Here is a 19,393-nt window from a genome sequence, read left to right on the forward strand (position 1 = left end):
GCAGCAATGCATAACTTGTGAACTACCGGGACCACGTGAGCAAGGATCCCGGAGCATGCCCTACATCCGGGACCTGGGGTGGGTGGGAGACTGGGTGGGGCTTCTCCTCAATATTCCCTTTAGCCCTTGTAACTTTTTACCCTAATCAACAATGTAAAGATTGCCAAAATATAATTTAAAAAAAATAAGGAATAACGTGGGCAGAGGGGGTGGGGTAGGAAAGATCATTAGCCTCTCCTTTATACTGTGAAATATGTGAAATCTTTTCACTTTACAAAGTAAGTTTTAAACAAAATTTTTTCAGAAAGGGAAGCACACATCATTAATATTTTGACAGTTAATATGGTGAGAGATCAGACAGGAAGAAAACACTTGTAAATCACAGATCTGGGAAGAGACTGTAAAATAAAAATTTAAAAAGTCTTAAATGACAACCCAATTTAAAAACAGGCAAGAGAGGGCCCGGCGGCGTGGCCTAGCGGCTAAAGTCCTCGCCTTGAAAGCCCCGGGATCCCATATGGGTGCCGGTTCTAATCCCGGCGGCTCCACTTCCCATCCAGCTCCCTGCTTGTGGCCTGGGAAAGCAGTCGAGGACGGCCCAAAGCTTTGGGACCCTGCACCCGCGTGGGAGACCTGGAAGAGGTTCCTGGTTCCCGGCTTTGGATTGGCGCGCACCGGCCCGTTACAGCTCACTTGGGGAGTGAATCATCGGACGGAAGATCTTCCTCTCTGTCTCTCCTCCTCTGTGTGTATCTGGCTGTAATAAAATGAATAAATCTTTAAAAAAAAAAACAGGCAAGAGACTCGAAGAGACAGAAGTCCAAAGGAGATATACAAGCAAATGGCCATTTATCACATAACAACATGTTAGATATCATCAGTTATTGGAGAAATGTAAATCAAACCATAGTGAGATATCACTTCATATCCACTAGGATGCTTAACATCTGTTCATCTCTCTCTTCACATACATACACTCCTGGAACATAATTATAAATCAGTGAAGAATTTAATAAGTAAGTAAATCCTTAATTTCTAGTGTCTGTTGCTTTTTTTGTTGCAATTCAAGTCCTTACGTAAAAAGAAAGGCAATTCCACAGAGCTGCTTCATTTCTGAAAGCAGGTTTGTCAGGATTCCCCAGTGCAGGGAGGCTATCATTTTCAGCATTCCACTTGCCTAAGTAATAGGCAAGTTCCTCTTTACCTGTTTGACTCAAGATATAATGTTCTAGGCAATTTGCATGCTAAAAAACCTTTCTCTGTGAAAGGTTGGACACTAAATAGTGTAGAAATTACAGGGCATATGCTATTTGTTACAAATTTTTATGATGGGATGGATTATGACTATTAAAATTTTTACATATTAAGTTTTCCCACTTGTTTAACACTTGCTTAGGTATTGAAATCACTAAATAGAGTAGGAATAATAAACAACAGGAAAAAATCAAACAAAAAAAAATCAAAATACCTACTATTTTTCAGGAGTATAAACAAAGGCTATCTACCATGACCAATTCCCTGAGTGTCACTCTTATACCTGCAGATTACATTTTGTTATACTCTGATTATTACCTATCACAGTCTGCTATTATGGTGTGAATGTAGACATGAGTAATACATAAACAAATAAACATGTCTGTGTTCCACTATAACTTTATTTGCAAAGACAGTGGCAGGCCAGATTTGGTTGGTGGGCACCAGTTTGCTGGCCTCTGTGCTACGGGTTAAAAGCTCCTGGGAAGGAATTAAAAAGATAAAAATAGGATTTAGAACATAAGTGGTCATTCAGGACACACATGGACGTAAAACAAAGCACTTACAGGTGTTTGGATCATCATGGCTCGTTGATCTCTCATTGTTCTCACAATGTCTAATGGATAAACTGGCTGATTGCATTCAATGAGACACATGGCTGTTTCCATAGTGATAAGAACTCCCGTTCTTCCAATTCCAGCACTGAAGAGACAAACGTGAGCAAGGTCTTGGTGATACTATTCTGTTCAACTTCTTGCAACTTTTGTGCAGGAAAAGAACAATTTCACTTTAATGTTGCTTATTACATGCAAAGTAATAGAATTGTAATACTAAATCATTCACAAATGCATAAGAAATAAAAAATATCTTATACTATTAAGTTAGTTTTTAAAACAAAATTTAATTTGCATTAATTTTAGCACTGGGAGAGTCTTGAACTCAGTGTAATTTGTGAACATGAATGTAGAAGCTACGGGACACTTAAGATATGAAATGAGCAAATATGTTTCAAGAATTTTTGCCACTTTGTTATCTCAAATATTTTGTCTACAATATGTTTTGAAGCTTTCAGATTTCCTCTTAAAATGTTAGAAATTTTAAGGCTAAGAGATATCTCAATACATTCTCAATGAACCACTTCACAAAGACGGTCATAACAAGGACAGACTCTCCCCTTTACCCTGAGTCAGGGGCAGTCACTGCATTTGGCCCTTTGAAGGCAGAAAGGCATGTGGGGCTGAAAGGAAGGAATGGTATCTGCCTCTGTTCCCCTGCACAGTCTATAAGGACATTTGGCAGTGGGGTAGGCAGGTAGGTAGTTTAGGTCTGCTGAACCGATGGCCATTTGTCCATCGAAATGTTCCCTTTTCTAGGATGGCATCTTGTTCTATCTGGGACCTAAACAGTGCGTGTGTTTGTGGGTGGATCATGACCTGAAAACATGGATACTGTTTTCTACCAGTGGAACTTGTAGAGGTGCCATGTAATTCCCAGGTTGTTTCATGCTTGGAGAGGCACCCTCCTTACTTACTACTTAAGAGGCCAACAACCAGGGCTCTTGCATGTTCTCTCTTTCTCCCTCTCTTCCATGGGCAGTGGTATTTCTCTGTGGAGCAACTCGTTTTCATATGTGCATGTCTCCACTTGCTCACCTTTTACACAAAAATTCGAATTTTTTTTTTTTTTTTTAGCACATTGTATGTGCTTGCACTTAGAATGCTTGTCTGGGTGCACGAATCTGTAGTGAAATAAACATTTCCCTCAGCTCACATCAGTAGCTTGGCCCTAAAGAAGGAATGAATGAGTACCAAGTAAATAACCTAAGAGGGGCCTCAGATAAGCAACGAGTACCCTGTTGGGAGGAAAGGAATGTAAATCTCAGACTGTTACTTAATCCCTATGTTATGGTCTGAACCTGCCCTCCTCCCGTCTGCCGCATTCAAATATGGAATCCTGATTGCTAATGAAGACATGGACACGTACAAGATGAGTAAGTCACCAGGTTAGTCCTCGTGGATGAGATTAGGACACCCTTTCTGCTGTCTAGGAACACAGCATCTGTCTTCTCTGGGGGGATGTAACAAGGTACCATCTTGGAAGCAGACAGAGCTGCACCACCTAAACTAGACTTACAGCCTCACAATTCTCAGCAATAAATCCCTGATGGTGTAAATGCCTAGGCTCAGGCATTTTGTTATAGCAGCAATATTGTACTTCCAGCAAATCTCAGTTACTATGAATTACAGGACCCATTGCAATTTCAGAGATGTTTAAACATAGGAAGGATATACCTCTAAGAATTGGCACAGTAAGTCTTTTATCTGAGTTTTTGCTAATCATATATTGGAACGTACCTTGTCTTTACCTTTAAGCTGAGATTTTAAGTCCTCACCAACTATTGTAATGAGAAGTACAGCATACGAGCAAAATAAAATACAGATTCTGTTTTAAGCATGGCATCCTGAGTCAGTTACTCATTCATAAAAGACAAGAACAGAATACCTGCAATGAACAACAATAGGTTCTTCCTTGCCAGCCCTTTTATTTCGGACATGACAAACAAAATCCAAGAAGTCACTTGAATCATCGGGAACTCCGTGGTCAGGCCAAGCTATGTACTGGATCTGAGTGACTTGACGACTTTCATTTTTCTAAGTGAAAATGAAAACTTAATGTACCTTGACTTAGAAATTATCTTTAAAACATAAATGTTAATTCCACTTCAATTTTAGAAGGAAAGAAAACTGCTTTCCACCAGCCAGGAAAGTACTGTATAAACTCAATAAAACTCAAAACAGCAGAAGGAAAAAAAATTTATAAAAACAGGTGTATCCACTTAAATATTGCCTACATGCATTACTACTTTTTATAACAATTCAATTTTGGTATTTGTGAAATATTTTTAGGATTATTATTAAAGAAATTAATAACTAGAGAAATGTTTAATGAAAACTAAGAAGTGTTAAGTGTGCAAAAATCTTAACATGAAGAGTTTCTTGGTGAATGAATTTGGGTGGAATCTGCTAAAACACACGTAAACTCATGGAAATTAAAAAGTAAAATCACAAAGACAATGTAGGCTATAATTAGATATCATACTACCACAAATGCAGAACAAAGATTCACTCTTTTTGGAGGAGCTAATTTTTGTTCAAATGGTTCAAATCTTGATTTTGTCAATATAAAGGCAATCTGCATATCTAAGGGACAGTCTTATGTTGAAAGGAGTCTCGAAGAGGACCAGCTTCCCCTATTCTGCTCCTTGGCACCACATGAACAGTAACTAGAAGCCAGTCATTCAAGACTAGGAATCCATTTATTGCCATTTAAATCAAACACAGCTTTCTAAAAAGACCATGAAAACAAAAGGCAATCAAGATTTGGGGTAGTACCTATTCCTCTTTAATCTGTGTACATATGTATTGATGGTAGTAATTTCTCAGTTATATTTAGCTCAAAACCTGGAAACTAGTTTGTGTCTTTGCATCGTTCTGAGGAATTCAGGGTGTGTAAAGAAATGTCACTGTAGTCCATAATCCACAGCCAGAGTATAACTGGCTACACTGAAGATGGGTATTCTATATAAAGGTTTTCTTTCATTATCTGTTTGGGAAAGCTAACTGTTCTTTTGGCTTGTTTTATTACATAAGACAATGAAGTACACAGTATTTGCCCTCAGACCCAAAATTGGTTCTGATGGAATCTCTGGCCTGTAAGATATTGAAGTATATTTTTTAAATCTTCTATAACTTCAGCTTTAGTCAATGCTAGATTTTTTTTTTCTATGAACTAGTAAAATGTATGGCTCCTTTCATTCTGGTCAGTAAGGCCCTGTCACTTCAGAGTCTTTTAACTTAACTTTTTGTAACATATGTATTTGAGAAAGACAGCAGGTGAGTGAATACACACTTCCAACTACTGGAACATGCTCCAAACTGGTTTCATCCTATAAGGCTGGAGCCAAGTCCCAGGTTACAGCATAAACACAACCTCTCAAGCCACTGCCTCCCAGGGTCTCCATTAGCAGAATGTTAGAATTAGGAACTGGAGTCAAATATTAAATATGAACCCAGGTATTATGATATGGGACATGGCTGCAAGGCTAAATGTCTGTCCTTCTTTTAATTGTTTCACGAGTGACATTTCCAAAGGCTTAATGGACTGCTTAGAATGCGTGTAACCCATGTCAGAATGCAGGTATGAGTCCTAGGTACTCAGCTTCTATGCAGCTTCCTGCTAGTGAGCCTGGGAAGGCAGCACATGATGGTCTTTGTACTTGGGAATCCTGCCACCCATGTGGGAGACTAGGATAGCATTCCTGTGTTCTGGCTTCAGTCAGGCCCAGTCCTGGCTCTTAGAGGCATGTGGGGAGTAATCTGCAGTCTCTCCCTGTCACTTTGAAAAATAAACCAACCTTCAAAAAGCTGCACATGTAACTGCTAGCAGCCTGAGAAGATGGGCAGCATGACATTTTCTTATTAGGATATACTTACTGATCAGTTTCTATCTCTGGCTGAATTTAGAAGACAAGATGAGCGGCCCAAGAACAGGCAGCTATTAAAAAGCTACAATTGGGGGCTAGCGTTGCGACATAGTGGGTTAAACTGCTGCCTCCAAAGCTGGCATCCCATACTGCAGCACTGCCTCTAGTCTCAGGTATTCCATTTCCAAGGCAGAAGTACCTGGGGCACTATCACACATGTAGGAGATCAGAGCTCCCAGTTCCTGGTTTCAGCCTGGTCCAGCCAACTGCTATTCAACCAACAGTAATCAATGCGCAAATTTTATGGATGTAAAGATTTTTGAAAAGATTTGTTTTTATTAGAAAGGCAGATCTATGGATACAAGGAGAGAGAGAGAAAGTTCTTCCATCTGCTGATTCACTCCCTAAATGCCCACAAAGGCCAGAACTGAGTCAATCCGAAGCCAGGAGCCAGGAACTTCCTCCAGGTCTCTGATGTGGGTGCAGGGTGCTAAGGATCTGGGCCATTCTTAACTGCTTTCCCAGGCTGTAAGAAGGGAGCTGGATGGAGAGTGGAACAGCTGGGACATGAACTGGCAACCACATAGAATGCTGGCACATTGAAGGCGAGGATTTAACAACTGAACCATTGCACTGGGCCCTGGGGTAAAAAAATTCTTTTCTTTTAAAGATTTACTTATTTTTATTGAAAAGTCAGATTTATAGAGAGGAGAGACAGAGATAAAGTAGCTCCATCTTCTGGTTCACTCCCTATGTGGCCGCAATAGCCCAGAATGAGTTGATCCAAAGTCAGGAGCAAGCAACTTCCTCCGGGTCTCCCACATGGGTACAGGGTGACAAGGTTCACCTGCTTTCTTAGGCCACAAGCAGTGAGCTGGAAGGGAAATGGAACAGCTAGTATATGAACCTGCGCCCCCATGGGATCCCAGCACATGCAAGGTGAGGACTCCAGCCACTAGGCTACTATGCTAGACCCTAAAAATTTCTTATAACAAAGCATGCTCTTGGCTGTTACAAAATATTTTAAGATTTCAAAGTCTTTACCTTAATCACAATTGCTCTAATGAATGGAGAGCCTGTCTTCTTACCTCTTGGTTAAATAATGTCATCTTCCTGAAGATGTAGGCAGTGTTCCCTTCTTCTGAGTGACAGGTGACTTGGTAGCATCCATAGGATAAACTTCCTGTGGGTTCTGGCCAATACTGGTGACATTTAACCTGACATCAGTAGAATTAAATAAAATTATCTACATTTATGAATCAAACTCCACAATTTCTAAAATGTCTTAATTTTTAATAACTTTCAGTCTTATAGATAAGGAATAAGAATAATTTAATGAATTCATACACACTTTATGTAGATCTGTCAACTATTGAACTTTTTGGTCACTTTTTTCCCTTTTGTAGCAACAAATACTTTGTCTAGTTATTTATTTTTTTTAAGAAAGCAGATTATTTTATAAAAGCAGAGAGAGCTATATTTTCCATTTGTTGGTCCATTCCTCAAATGGTTGCAATAGCTAGGGCTTAGCTAGGGGTAGGCCACACTGAAGCCAGGATTAAGGAACTCCATCTCCCTCATGGTTGGCAGAGACCCAAGCACTTGGGCCCTAAGTGCACTTCAGCAGGAAGATGGATTGGAAGCAGAGGAATCAGGACTCAAAACTGCACTTTGATATGGCACACTGGCATTCTAAGTGCAGCTTAACCCACATACCACAACTATCCATAGGTACGTTTATAGATTAAAAATACTCTGATTAATTTTTTAAGATTTTTTAACAGCTTTAATCACACATAATTATGTACTATATGGCTCAGTCACTTAAAGTACACAATTGTTTCCGTTGTTGAAGAGCTTTGAAATCATCACCAAAATCCTATTTAGAACATTTTTACAACAACCAAAAGAAACCCTATACGCACTAACAGTCACTGTATATTTTACCAAGTCTCATTCCTCTTCCCTCAACTTCTTAAACAACCACCAATTTATTTTCTGGGCCTACAGATCTGATTATTGTGAATACTTCATATAAACGAAATTATGTAATATGTGCCCTTTTTTGTCTTTCAGTTGGCATGTTTTCTAGGATTACTCGTGCTGAAGCATATATCAATATTTCATTCTGTTTATTGCCACACCATAGTTAATTGTAAGAATATGCAACATTTTAGTTGGTACATTTGAGTTATTTCCCTTTTTTAACATTAAAATATTGTAGGATTGAATGGTTGTGTACAAATAGTATGAGGGTAGGTTTTCAGTTCTCTTAGGTATATTCCCGAAACAGGTTTAGTATGTTTAAGCGTTTTAAGGAACTGTAACACTGTTTTCAACAGTGGCCACACTATTCACGAACTCAGTGTAGATGGTTCTGTTTTTCTCCAAATCACCCACACTTCATTATCTACCCTTTCCCTTCTGGCGTTCTACTGGATTTTGAGTGGCATATCTCTGTGTACTGCCTACTTAGATCTTCTGTCCATTTTTAAGTTGAGTTGTTTGTAAGAGTTCTTTATACATAATCTAGATAAGCAAAGTAGAGTAGTATAAAAAGTGCATGAAAAATAAAATGAAAATTAATTTATATATTTTAAATTTGAAAGGCAGGGCAAAAGAAACACACACACACATGAATTGATTTTGCATTTGCTAGTTTACTCTCCAAATGCCTGCAACATTAGGGGCCAAGTTAGGGTGAAACCAAGAGGCTGGAAATGCAATGTGGGGTTCCCATGTGGATGGCAAGATGCAGACACAGGAGCCTTCATCTGCTGCATCCAGAGTGGATGTTAGCAGAAAGCCAGACGGGAAGCAACTCAGAGATCCAGGTATGTGTCCCAATAGGCTAGCCATAACACCTGCCCCTGTATACGTCCATCAATCCTTTTAAATAATACAACAACATAGCTAGCACTTAATTCATATTTATTATGAGTTAGTCAAAGCTATATGCATTTAATCATGATGACTGAAATCAGGAGACCAGAAGAAAAGTAGTTTAAAAAATTATAAGACTACACTAACACAAATATCTTTACTCTATATTCAATGCAGTCTGAATGAGGTTCGATGTGTAAAATTCAAGTACAACTTACTCTGCCACGTTCCACTTGTGTGGTCAACATTACAACCATGGAAGAGCCTTGTTCCCAAGTCATCTGCCAAAAATCTGTACAAGTGTGTGGTAGAGGCCCTTGGCAAGCAATGTATTGATTGATAATGCTCGAAGAAGGAATTTCCATCTGAAAGGCGGAGATACAAACGTGAAATCTATTGCATTGCTGTTTTATATCATGATCATGAATGTAAAAACCATTCATTAATTGACAAATGGAAGACATCTAACTCTAATAAACTATAGTCAGTAAAACAACCGTTATCAATTATTTCTTTTTAAAAAGATTTATCTATTTTTATTAGAAAGGCAGATTTACAGAGAGAAGGAGAAACAAAGATCCTCTATCCGCTGGCTCACTCCCAAAACGGCTGCAACGGCTGGAGCTACGGTGATCTGAAGCCAGGAACCAAGAGCCTCCTCCAGGTTTCCCACACGGGTGCATCGTCCCAAGGACTTGGGTTATCCTCTAATGCCTTCGCAGGCCATAAGCAGGGAGCTGCATCAGAGGTGGAGCAGCTGGGACAAGAACTGGTGCACGTATGGGATGCTGGCACTTGAAGGTGGTGGATTAGCTAATTGAGCCACAGTGCTGTCCCCAATGATTTCATTTTAATAAATTTTTAAACCTTTCATTTATTTAAAAGGCAGAGAGATAAAGAAAATCCCTGGTTCACTCTTTACGTGCCAACAGCTAGGGCTGGAACACGCTGAAGTGGGGAGCCTAGAAATTTGGTTCTCCCAAGTAGGTATCAGGGAATGAACTACTTCAACTGTCACTGCTGCTTCCTAGAGTTTGCATCAGTAAGAAGCTGGAATCGGAAGTGAAGCTGAGACTCAAACCCAGGTACTTTGATACCAAAGTGGGCATCTTCAGTAGTACCGTAACTGCTGCATCAAATGCCTACCCCACGTTTCCTATTTAATCTGTGTAAGAAATTCCTTGGCGTTGTCGCACAGTTAAATATCTTTCAATTAGTGAAAAAAGTTATTTAAATACAAATAGATTCCAAAACATTTATTAAGGTTTTAAGAACAGCTTTATAGTTCACATTTGAGCCAGGTCTAGGGGCAGTCCAGAGTGAGCTAAGCTGCAGTACCTGACAGCACGAGCTGAACTGGGGGCAGGCAGGGCTAGGCCAGACTGCAGCACCAGCTGGCAAATGCCGAGGTGAGGCGAGCCCCCAGCAGAACATGTAAGACCCCAGGGATGGTAAGGAAGGTGGGGAAGGCCGGTAGTGAGGCATGGGGTCCCCTGCTGGGCTCCTCGGCCGGAGAAGTGGAACCTGGGCAGACCAGGCCGTGCAGGGCTACAACACCCATTGGCCTGCATGTGAGCTGGGTTAGGGGGAGAGCCAGGCTGGGCTAAGCGATCGTATCCACTGATGCACGCATGGGCCAGAGTAAAATGCAAGCTGGTTGGGCTTTGTAGTAGCATCAGCTGGCAAGTGCAGGGACTGGGGACAAATCCTGTCAGGCTAGACAGCAGTACCACCCGGAAAGTGCAAGATCTGGGGCTGAGAGAGAACCGACTAAGGAAACTACAGGTACCCTTCTGATGGGCTGCAGCTCCCACCTGTGAAAATGAGAACCAGGGCTGAGGGTGGGCCTGGCTGGACAGATGGTAGCAACCTCCAAGAAGGTACCACCAATTTATACTTCTATCAAGAATAAAGAAAAAAATGCTTGTTTATGTAATTCTGAAATATGATCCAAATGCCCTGAAATGCTCGAGGTGTTTCTTTATTTAGTAAACTTGATCTGACTGGGTTCATGTGACAGTAAAATCTAATATTCATTGACTTTATTAGTCCTACTTCGTTGAAGTATCTATAGTTTGCTGCTGAATATCAATATGCTGATTACAGGATACTTGTCCTCCGGCTACTTGGGAAGGAAATGAAATTAGAATTTTAGTTCCCAGAGCATATTGATCCTTCAATCTCAGAGGCAAAAATAAAAACTCCACTCTTCATTTTTATTTCATGTAACTGCTTGGAATTTTCTGCCTAACTGTTCTTAATATATTGTACTTCAAAAAATATATATCATGGTATGCACTGAAGGAAGGAGTTATGCCACAGCCACTGTGTTTACAAATCTGACTACTTGTTAGGATTTTTCCGCAACCCCCAAACAGCTGTGGAACTTCCATGGTCACTGGAGATGTGCTAAGGAGTAGGGAAAGAGCTGAGAACCTGACTTCCAGTGGAGGACAAACAAGGAGACCTCATGCCTTCCTTTTCCAGCTTCTGCACTTTAAACAAGTCTATGTTTTATGCTCTATACAGTGCTTTGTTTTCACACTTTTGTGCTTTCTGCTGGTGACGTACTGCTATAATGCACCCAAGTGTAGTGCTAAAGTACTAGCTAGTGTTCCTAGGCATAAGGCTGTGAGGTGTTTTATTGGGCTAAATAAACATGAGTGTCAGTGCTACTGGTCAATGACTCAGCAATACATTGTATGTTAAGTAAATGCACTTTAAACAGAAATAAAGTTTTGTACTGATCAGTTGATGAAAACATTGTGAATAGTGGCTTGTAGGAACCAAATCTGTATCTCCCCAAAAAGCAATCACTCAGTATTTGCTGACTCAGTGTTCAAAGACTTTCTAGAACTATCTGAAATACTGAAGACTGATTGTATTTAGAAGTGAGATATTTTGTTTAGAAAATAATTTGGGGAGAGAGATCTTAGCTGAAACAGCATGGACCAATTCTTGAGAACTCTTAAAGCTGGTCCCAGGGGCTGATGTACTAGTATAATGCAGTGAGTGCTATTTGGAGGACCTGCAATGCAAATCAGAGTGGCTACTCCGTCCTTCTGATCCTACTTCCTACCACTGTGCCTGGCAGGCAGTGGATGTGGCCCAAGTACATAAGTTCTTACCACACACGCTGGAGACCCAGATGGAGTTCCTGGCTCCAGCTTGGCTTTTGCGACCAAGCGGCCGCAATGGACAGAACTGAGCCAATCTGAAGCTAGGAGCTTCTTCGTGTTCTTCCATGCAACTGCAGGGTCCCAAGGCTTTGGCCATCCTCTACTGCTTTCCAGGACCACAAGCAGGGAGCTGGAAGGGAAGTGGACCAGCCAGAGCACGAACAGGTGCCCATATGGGATTCCAATACATGCAAGGGGAGGATTAGCCACTAGGCTATCAGGTACCAATCTCTTATTTTCTTTAGTATGATTTTTATAGTTTTTTAAAAATATTTGAAAGTTTTAATATTATATTAGGCTTTTAACAAAAATACATAATAAAAGAAACTTACATTTATATAGTTTGCATTGATGTAGTCTTCACTACCTTTTAAAATAACCCGTGTAGCATCATCTGAAAAAATTTAAAACAGCAATGTGTTAATAAAGTTATGGTAAAAACATAAAATCTAACAAAACAGAACAGATACTTACAAGGCGAAATATCTCTGTATCTATTTTTGGAAATGTTCTGAGGTAATTTGGCACAAGTCATTGTCATTCCAGGTTTTTTCCGATATAGTTGCTAAAAGAAGAAAGCAAACCATCAACAATTTCTGTTTTGTTTTTTAGACCTGTTTCTACCCTGACAGGAAACAGATTTTTTCCTTTGAACACTTCATCTACACAATGATGTACCTCCAGTTAGCAGATTATTGGACCATGCTTGCAAAGATGAAGTCTGTAGTTTCTGGTATTAATTATGTATTATGTTTTGCAAAATGATAAAGCAAAGTGAAAACAATTTGGCTTGCTGTGGATGTGCCCCCCAGGTTCTAAACAGCAAGCCTGAACAAACTTTTTGGTTTTCATTTAGTTTGGAGGTGCTCACATAGTAAGAGGAAAGAACTTTTTAGGCATATGTCCAAAATACTTACATATAATGCCATATGAAAACTTATATATAATGCCATATACTTCAGAGCAACAAACATTAATGATGGACATTTTAAAAAATTGTTAAAAATAATTTAAGTTAAATTAAGTGCACATAATTGAAATAAAACACTTTGAAATCTACTGTATGATTTGTGGTCAAAATGCAGATTATAAGTATTCAAGAAATATTTCATTCTTCTAGTATGGTGATTTGTCTGACAGTTTTTGGAAACTGACAAAAATTACAGATTACAGATGACAAAGTATAAATCAGGACTTTCAAGTCTTAAACAGCCTACCCTTGTCTGTTCCCTTTAATAAAAACAGCTATTTAAACAGGAAAAAATATTAATTTGATGACAACATGTAAAATTCCTTAATTTGCTTTAAGACACTTATTGGCATAGTACTTTTGGAGCAATTTTAAAAACTATGCATTTCAGAACATTGATGTTAAACTTCTCAGTATATCACTTTAGTTTATATGTTGTAATGCACAGATTAGGTAGCTAAGAAACCCAGAGACTAACTGGAGAAAACAAAGGCAAACACCCTCTCTCCACAGTAACAGTGTTGCTTACATCAAATTGTGTCAGGACTGTTCCAGTGAGAAGCCCCTCAGCTAGCTGAATCATCGACTCACGGAGGGAATGGTCATCCTGATGGCCACTATCCAGTGGGGCTTTCTCAGGAATGTACTGGAAGTCTGGCTCGTTTTCCAGCTTTTCTTCCACTACATCATATACAGCTAAAATAAAATAAAATAAAACAGAAACATGTGGGATTCACCACAGGAATTTGTCAGATAACATTCATCAATTCTATCTCAGAAAATAATTAATTTATGAATAACTGTAGTAGATTCTAGTCTGGGGGTGGGGATGGTGCTAAGCAGGGATAAAGAGAACGGCTGAGGTAAAAAAGCTTCTTGGCCCTATGACCGAGCCTGTCTATAACATGCAGACACATTCAGAGCAGCTACTGAAAGTCATCTCTGAATAAACCCGCCCTTGATCTGCTGGACCTCCGGTAAGGGGACCAATAGGCGCTTATAGGCAAAATAGCTAAATATGAAGAACTGGAAGTAAATCAAACATGCTAACTAAGAAATGCTCTATCCTCCTTACTTCAAGTGGGAATGTCTACAAAGTACTCTGGGAAGCCAGGTTTCAAATGAGAATTTTAGCCCACAATTCTCTGTCAAGAGTATTTTTCTCTCAATGGGTAAAACTATTTGATTACCTGTTCAGTGGTCCACCTGGAACTAAATGGGATACTACTTGCTAACAAGGTGTATATAGTAGGGGAGAATGCCACCATAATAAATATATTTGTTAATAGTTTGTAAAAAAAAAAAAAGAGTAATGTAAGGAAAGCCCAACCATAGATTCATATATTTGAAAATATTTTTTTAAAATTGCAAAGTCAGATATACAGAGAGGAAGAGAAACAGAGAGGAAGATCTTCCACCCGATGATTCACTCCCCAAGTTAGCCGCAACGGCCAGAGATGAGCCGATCCAAAGTCAGGAGTCCGGAGCCTCTTCCGAGTCTCCCACGTGGGTGCAGGAACCCAAGGCTTTGGGCCGTCCTCAACTGCTTTCCCAGGCCACAAGCAGGAGGCTGGATGGGAAGCAGAGCTGCTGCATAATAACTGGTACCCATATGGGATCCAGGAGCATGCAAGGCAAAGACTTTAGCCGCTAGGCTACTGCGCTGGGTACCCTTTTATTTATTTATTAAGATTTATTATTTTAAAACAAGTGAGAAAAAGACACAGGAGGAGTGGGAGGGAAAGAGGGAGAGAAAGACAGAGATCTTCCAGCTAAATGTCCCCTCCTCACATGGCTGTAACAGCCTGGGCTGAGGTAGGTTGAAGCCAGGAGACTGGAACTCCATTCAGGGAAGGGTCCAATCACTTGGGGCAGGATTTGCTATCTTCCCAGGCTCATTGATGGGCTGGATAGGAAGTGAGGTAGAAGGGACTCGACCTGGCACTCAAATATGGGCTGTCAACATTTTAAGTTTCAACTTAACTCATACTGCTGGCCCCCAATTTTACATCTTGTCAGCTACATTTGTAAAAAATATGTATTTATCTTTATTGGAAAGTCAGATACACAGAGAAGAGCAGAAACAGAGAGGAATATCCTCTGTCTGATGACTCACTTCCCCAGTGGCCCCAACAGCCGGAGCTGCACTGATCCGAAGCCAGCAGTCCAGAGCCACTTCCGAGTCTCCCACCTGGGTGCAGGGTCCCAAGGCTTTGTGCCATCCTCAACTGCCTTCCCAGGCCACAAGCAGGGAATTGGATGGGAAGCAGGGCCATTGGGATTAGAACCAGTGCCCGTATGGGATCCTGGCATGTGCAAAGCAAGGGTTTTAGCTGCTAGGCTACTGTGTTGGGCCTGTCAGCTACATTTTTTAAAAAGATTTATTTATTCTTATTGGAAAGTCAGATATACAGAGAGGAAGATCTTTTGTCTGCTAGTTCATTGCTCAAGTGGCTACAACAACTGGATCTGAACCAATCTGAAGCCAGGAGCCAGGAGCCTCTTCCAGTTCTCCCACCCAGGTGCAGGGTCCCAAGGCCTTGTGCTGTTCTTGACTGCTTTCCCAGGCCACAGGTAGGAAGCTGGATGGAAAGCGGGATTACTGGGACACGAATCTGTGCCCATATTAGATCCTGGTGCAGGCAACGCGAGGACTCCAGCCACTAGGCTATCGGGCCGGGTCCCAACTACATGTTTTTTTTGTTTTTAACACTGGAATCTATAAGCATTGAAGTGTACATCCAAGGCCAATTGTGAGCTCAATCTACATGCCTCCTCTGAAAACTGCTCTTTGCCACACTGACAACCATGGGTACACACACCCTCTACCCGCCCTTGGGAGGACAGTCCAGCAAGCAGCCTCAGATGTGTTTGACGGACAACCAAGCAACGTCTTAGAGGTTTGCTTCCTCCTGACATGCGTGTTTTGGATAAAAACTTTCTTAATTGAAAGATGAAAAGACAAAAGGTATGATGATGCTCTGTTGAAGAAACAAAGTAACAGAGGTTGTGGTTCAGATGTTGACTCAACCATAACTTCAGGAATATCTTTTGCAGAAAGGAGGCACCCAGTGAGTTCCTCTCCTAATTTTAACTGCAACAAGAAAATCTGGTATGGCTAAAAGGACAGGCTTTTTTTTTTTTTTAATAAGTTCCAGCTCAATATTGGTCATGAACCTGTGAGATGAAAATTAAACTTTGGGGGCCCGGCGGCGTGGCCTAGCGGCTAAAGTCCTTGCCTTGAATGCGCCGGGATCCCATATGGGTGCTGGTTCTAATCCCGGCAGCTCCACTTCCCATCCAGCTCCCTGCTTGTGGCCTGGGAAAGCAGTCGAGGACGGCTCAAAGTCTTGGGACTCTGCACCCACAAGGGAGACCCGGAAGAGGTTCCTGGTTCCGGGCTTCAGATCGGCGCAGCACCCACCATTGCGGTCACTTGGGGAGTGAATCATCAGATGGAAGATCTTCCTCTCTGCCTCTCTTCCCCTCTGTACATTTGACTTTGTAATAAAAATAAATATTTTTTTTTTAAAAAAGAAAATTAAACTTCTGGTATCAACATGGCTTCAATTCTAAAATGAGGATAATTTATTCAACATGTTGGAAGGCAGTAAGGATTTAATCAGAATATACAAGAAAGTACAGGTGCATAAAAACTTTTAATGCTTATTTCTTTTACCAAGATAAAATACGTGAAATTGAGAGAAATTATTTTTGGTACAAAATGTTTGTTGCTTTCTGTAACAGAAAACACATAGTTCTCAACCAATCACCCTAGTATCAAGTCTTAAGAACAAATTCCTTGAAAAGTTAAAACAGAATTTGTATTTTTTTTTAACACAAAGATAAAATGAAAATGTGTGCTTGTACCCAAGAGATACAATTTTTCTTGCTTGTTTCTGAATGCAAAAACAAAAAAATTCTTTAAAAATCTGTTGGATTGGTTGTGGTGGTGCATTAGGTAGACTTCTAATTACATGTCACTTTCCTGTGGTACCTAGCAAGTAACAACATGACAGTAGCTATGAATTACTTTGTGGCTAAAACCATGATTAACAGTATACTCTCCACAACAAAACTAGAAGAATATGCCTAAGGCTGCCATATAGATAGTTTTTCCTTAGGTAGAACAGACAGTATTGTGGAATGTGAACATTAGGACACATGAGCATGGGCTCTGGGACCCATACAATGGAGAAGGGAGGGGGCCTCTGGTGAAACCAGGTATGATTAAACCAGTGAAGGAAGAGGGCTTACTCCGCATTTTACAAATTTAGAGAAGAAAAAACAACAGGCTTGAGTCAACATGCATTTTCAGCTCAACTAACAGCTGGAACTGGGGTGAGCAGCTCCAGGTGACACCGGGGAGTCCCCAGAAAGATGCTCTTGAGGTGGTTGTGGAGAAAATTCCTGCAATCATCAAAGACGCCAGAGCTACTGCTGTTTAACGTTTAACGTTATGAATTGTCAAGGCAGCTGTTCAGACATGACAGGGCAAGCAATGACACAATCAGGTCAGAGGACATCATCTACTGAAAACATAGGTGAGATTCACCAGAGCTCAAAATTTACTCACTCATTCAGCAAGTATGTTATTACTACTGCCACAACAACAGGGAGAAGAAGATCTTTTAAGCTATGAGGTCAGGAGAAGGGAAATCCGTTCTTAGAATGAGCCTTTAGCAGGGACATAAATGAAGCAAATGTACAAGGCATATGAAAATCTAGGATGTACCAGATGAGGAAACAGCAAGTACAAAGACAGTGAGGTAGATAAGGCTGGAACATTTGAGGAACACCAACAACCAATGTAGAACAGAGAGTGAGCAAAGCTGAGTAGAAGGAAAGGGGACCAAGAGTTAAGATTCTACTCCCTGTGTGAATGGAAGTCATTGTACTTTGAGCAGAATACTGACATGACTTACATTCAAAAACATACTACATAATATTCGATGAGAAAATACATTTGGGGCCCAGCACCGTGGCCTAGCGGCTAAAGTCCTCGCCTTGAAAGCCCCGGGATCCCATATGGGTGCCGGTTCTAGTCCCGGCAGCTCCACTTCCCATCCAGCTCCCTGCTTGTGGCCTGGGAAAGCAGTCGAGGACGGCCCAATGCATTGGGACCCTACACCCACGTGGGAGACCTGGAGGAGGTTGCAGGTTCCGGCTTCGGATCGGTGCGCACCGGCCCGTTGCGGCTCACTTGGGGAGTGAATCATCGGACGGAAGATCTTCCTCTCTGTCTCTCCTCCTCTCTGTATATCTGACTTTGTAATAAAATAAATTAATCTTAAAAAAAAAAGAAAATACATTTGTTCTTAGTATTTAATATTTAAGCGAAAATATTTAAAATGCTATCAATTTTTCATTAAGAGAAAAATACAGATTATCAATTGTTACTGTGCAGAACCCCAGAACTTCCTACTTCCTAGCTAGAACCTGTACTCATCAATTACCCTATTCCTAGCCCTTCTGCCCCACTTTACTCCCCAGCATCTGACAACCACATCAACTTTTTATTTATTTTTAAAATTTGTATTGGAAATGCAGGTTTACAGAGAAGAGAGACAGAGAGAAAGATCCATCTGTTGGTTCACGCCCCAAGTGGCCGCAATGGCCTGAGCTAAGCTGATCTGAAGCCAGGAGCTAGGAGGTTCTTCCAGGTCCTCCACATAGGTGCAGGGTCCCAAGTTTTGGGCCATCCTTAACTGCCTTCCCAGGCAACAAGCAGGATGGGAAAGGAGCAGCCAGGACATGAACCAGCATCCATATGGACCCCAGCATGTGCAAGGCCACTGATCCACTGTGCCGGGCCAATCACCATCAACTTCTACGAGATTTTTATTAAGCTTGTACATGTGAATGAAATCATGTAATATTTAATTTTTGAAAAATTTTTCTTTTATTTATTTCAAAGATTGAGCAATCTTTCACCTACTGGTTCACTTTCCAAATGGTTGCAAAAGGCTGCGACCAGGTCAATCTAAGCCAGTAGTGTGCAATTCCAAGTTTCTTACCAGGTAGGTGCAGGGGCCCAAGTACTTGGGCCATCTTCTACTGCTATCCCAGGAACATTAGCAAGAAGCTGAATTGGGAGTGGATGCCACAATGCCTGCCAGATATTCATCTTTCTGTACTGGGCTTATTTCATTTAACACAGTAACTTTCATTTCCAACCATGTTGTTGCAAATGAGGAAATGTCACACTTTTTTAATGCTAAGAGATATTCTGTTGTCTGTATGGACTACATTTTCTTGATCTAGTATCATGGGATGGACACACACTGGTTTCCATTAAGCTGCAATGAACACGTGAGGGCAGCTATCTCTGCAGGTGGATTTCATCTCCTTTGGTATGACTTACATTTTTTTTATTAGTTATTTTTCATTATGTGACAGTTTCATAGGCTCTGGGAATCACCCCACCCCTCCCACTCCCCTCCCCCTGGCGGATTCCTCCACCTTGATGCAGTATTACAGTTCAAATTCAATCAAGATTCTTTCCTTGCAAACATATACCAAGCATAGAGTCCAGCTACTTATTGTCCAGATGGGTTGAACAGTTTCTTGGGGAGACCATTTCTGGTCTGAAGTTAGAGCTGGTAGAATATCATCCCAGTCAAT

General features: G+C 40.8%; 1 protein-coding gene across 4 annotated transcripts in view; it reads right to left on the minus strand.

Moving 5' to 3' along the window:
- PTPN4 (protein tyrosine phosphatase non-receptor type 4) overlaps positions 1-19,393 on the minus strand; it is a 176,368-nt gene that overhangs the window by 10,488 nt on the left and 146,487 nt on the right. For all 4 annotated transcript variants that reach the window (XM_058664392.1, XM_058664390.1, XM_058664391.1 and 1 more), the window contains 7 exons: positions 13,299-13,465; positions 12,274-12,364; positions 12,132-12,193; positions 8,839-8,985; positions 6,826-6,954; positions 3,757-3,905; positions 1,821-1,956 (listed from right to left, as the gene is read on the minus strand). In XM_058664392.1, the coding sequence (XP_058520375.1) occupies positions 1,821-1,956; positions 3,757-3,905; positions 6,826-6,954; positions 8,839-8,985; positions 12,132-12,193; positions 12,274-12,364; positions 13,299-13,465 (881 nt within the window). The remainder of the gene's footprint in view (positions 1-1,820; positions 1,957-3,756; positions 3,906-6,825; positions 6,955-8,838; positions 8,986-12,131; positions 12,194-12,273; positions 12,365-13,298; positions 13,466-19,393) is intronic.

Source organism: Ochotona princeps, chromosome 5, assembly GCF_030435755.1.
Source record: "Ochotona princeps isolate mOchPri1 chromosome 5, mOchPri1.hap1, whole genome shotgun sequence".
NCBI classification, from domain to species: domain Eukaryota; kingdom Metazoa; phylum Chordata; class Mammalia; order Lagomorpha; family Ochotonidae; genus Ochotona; species Ochotona princeps.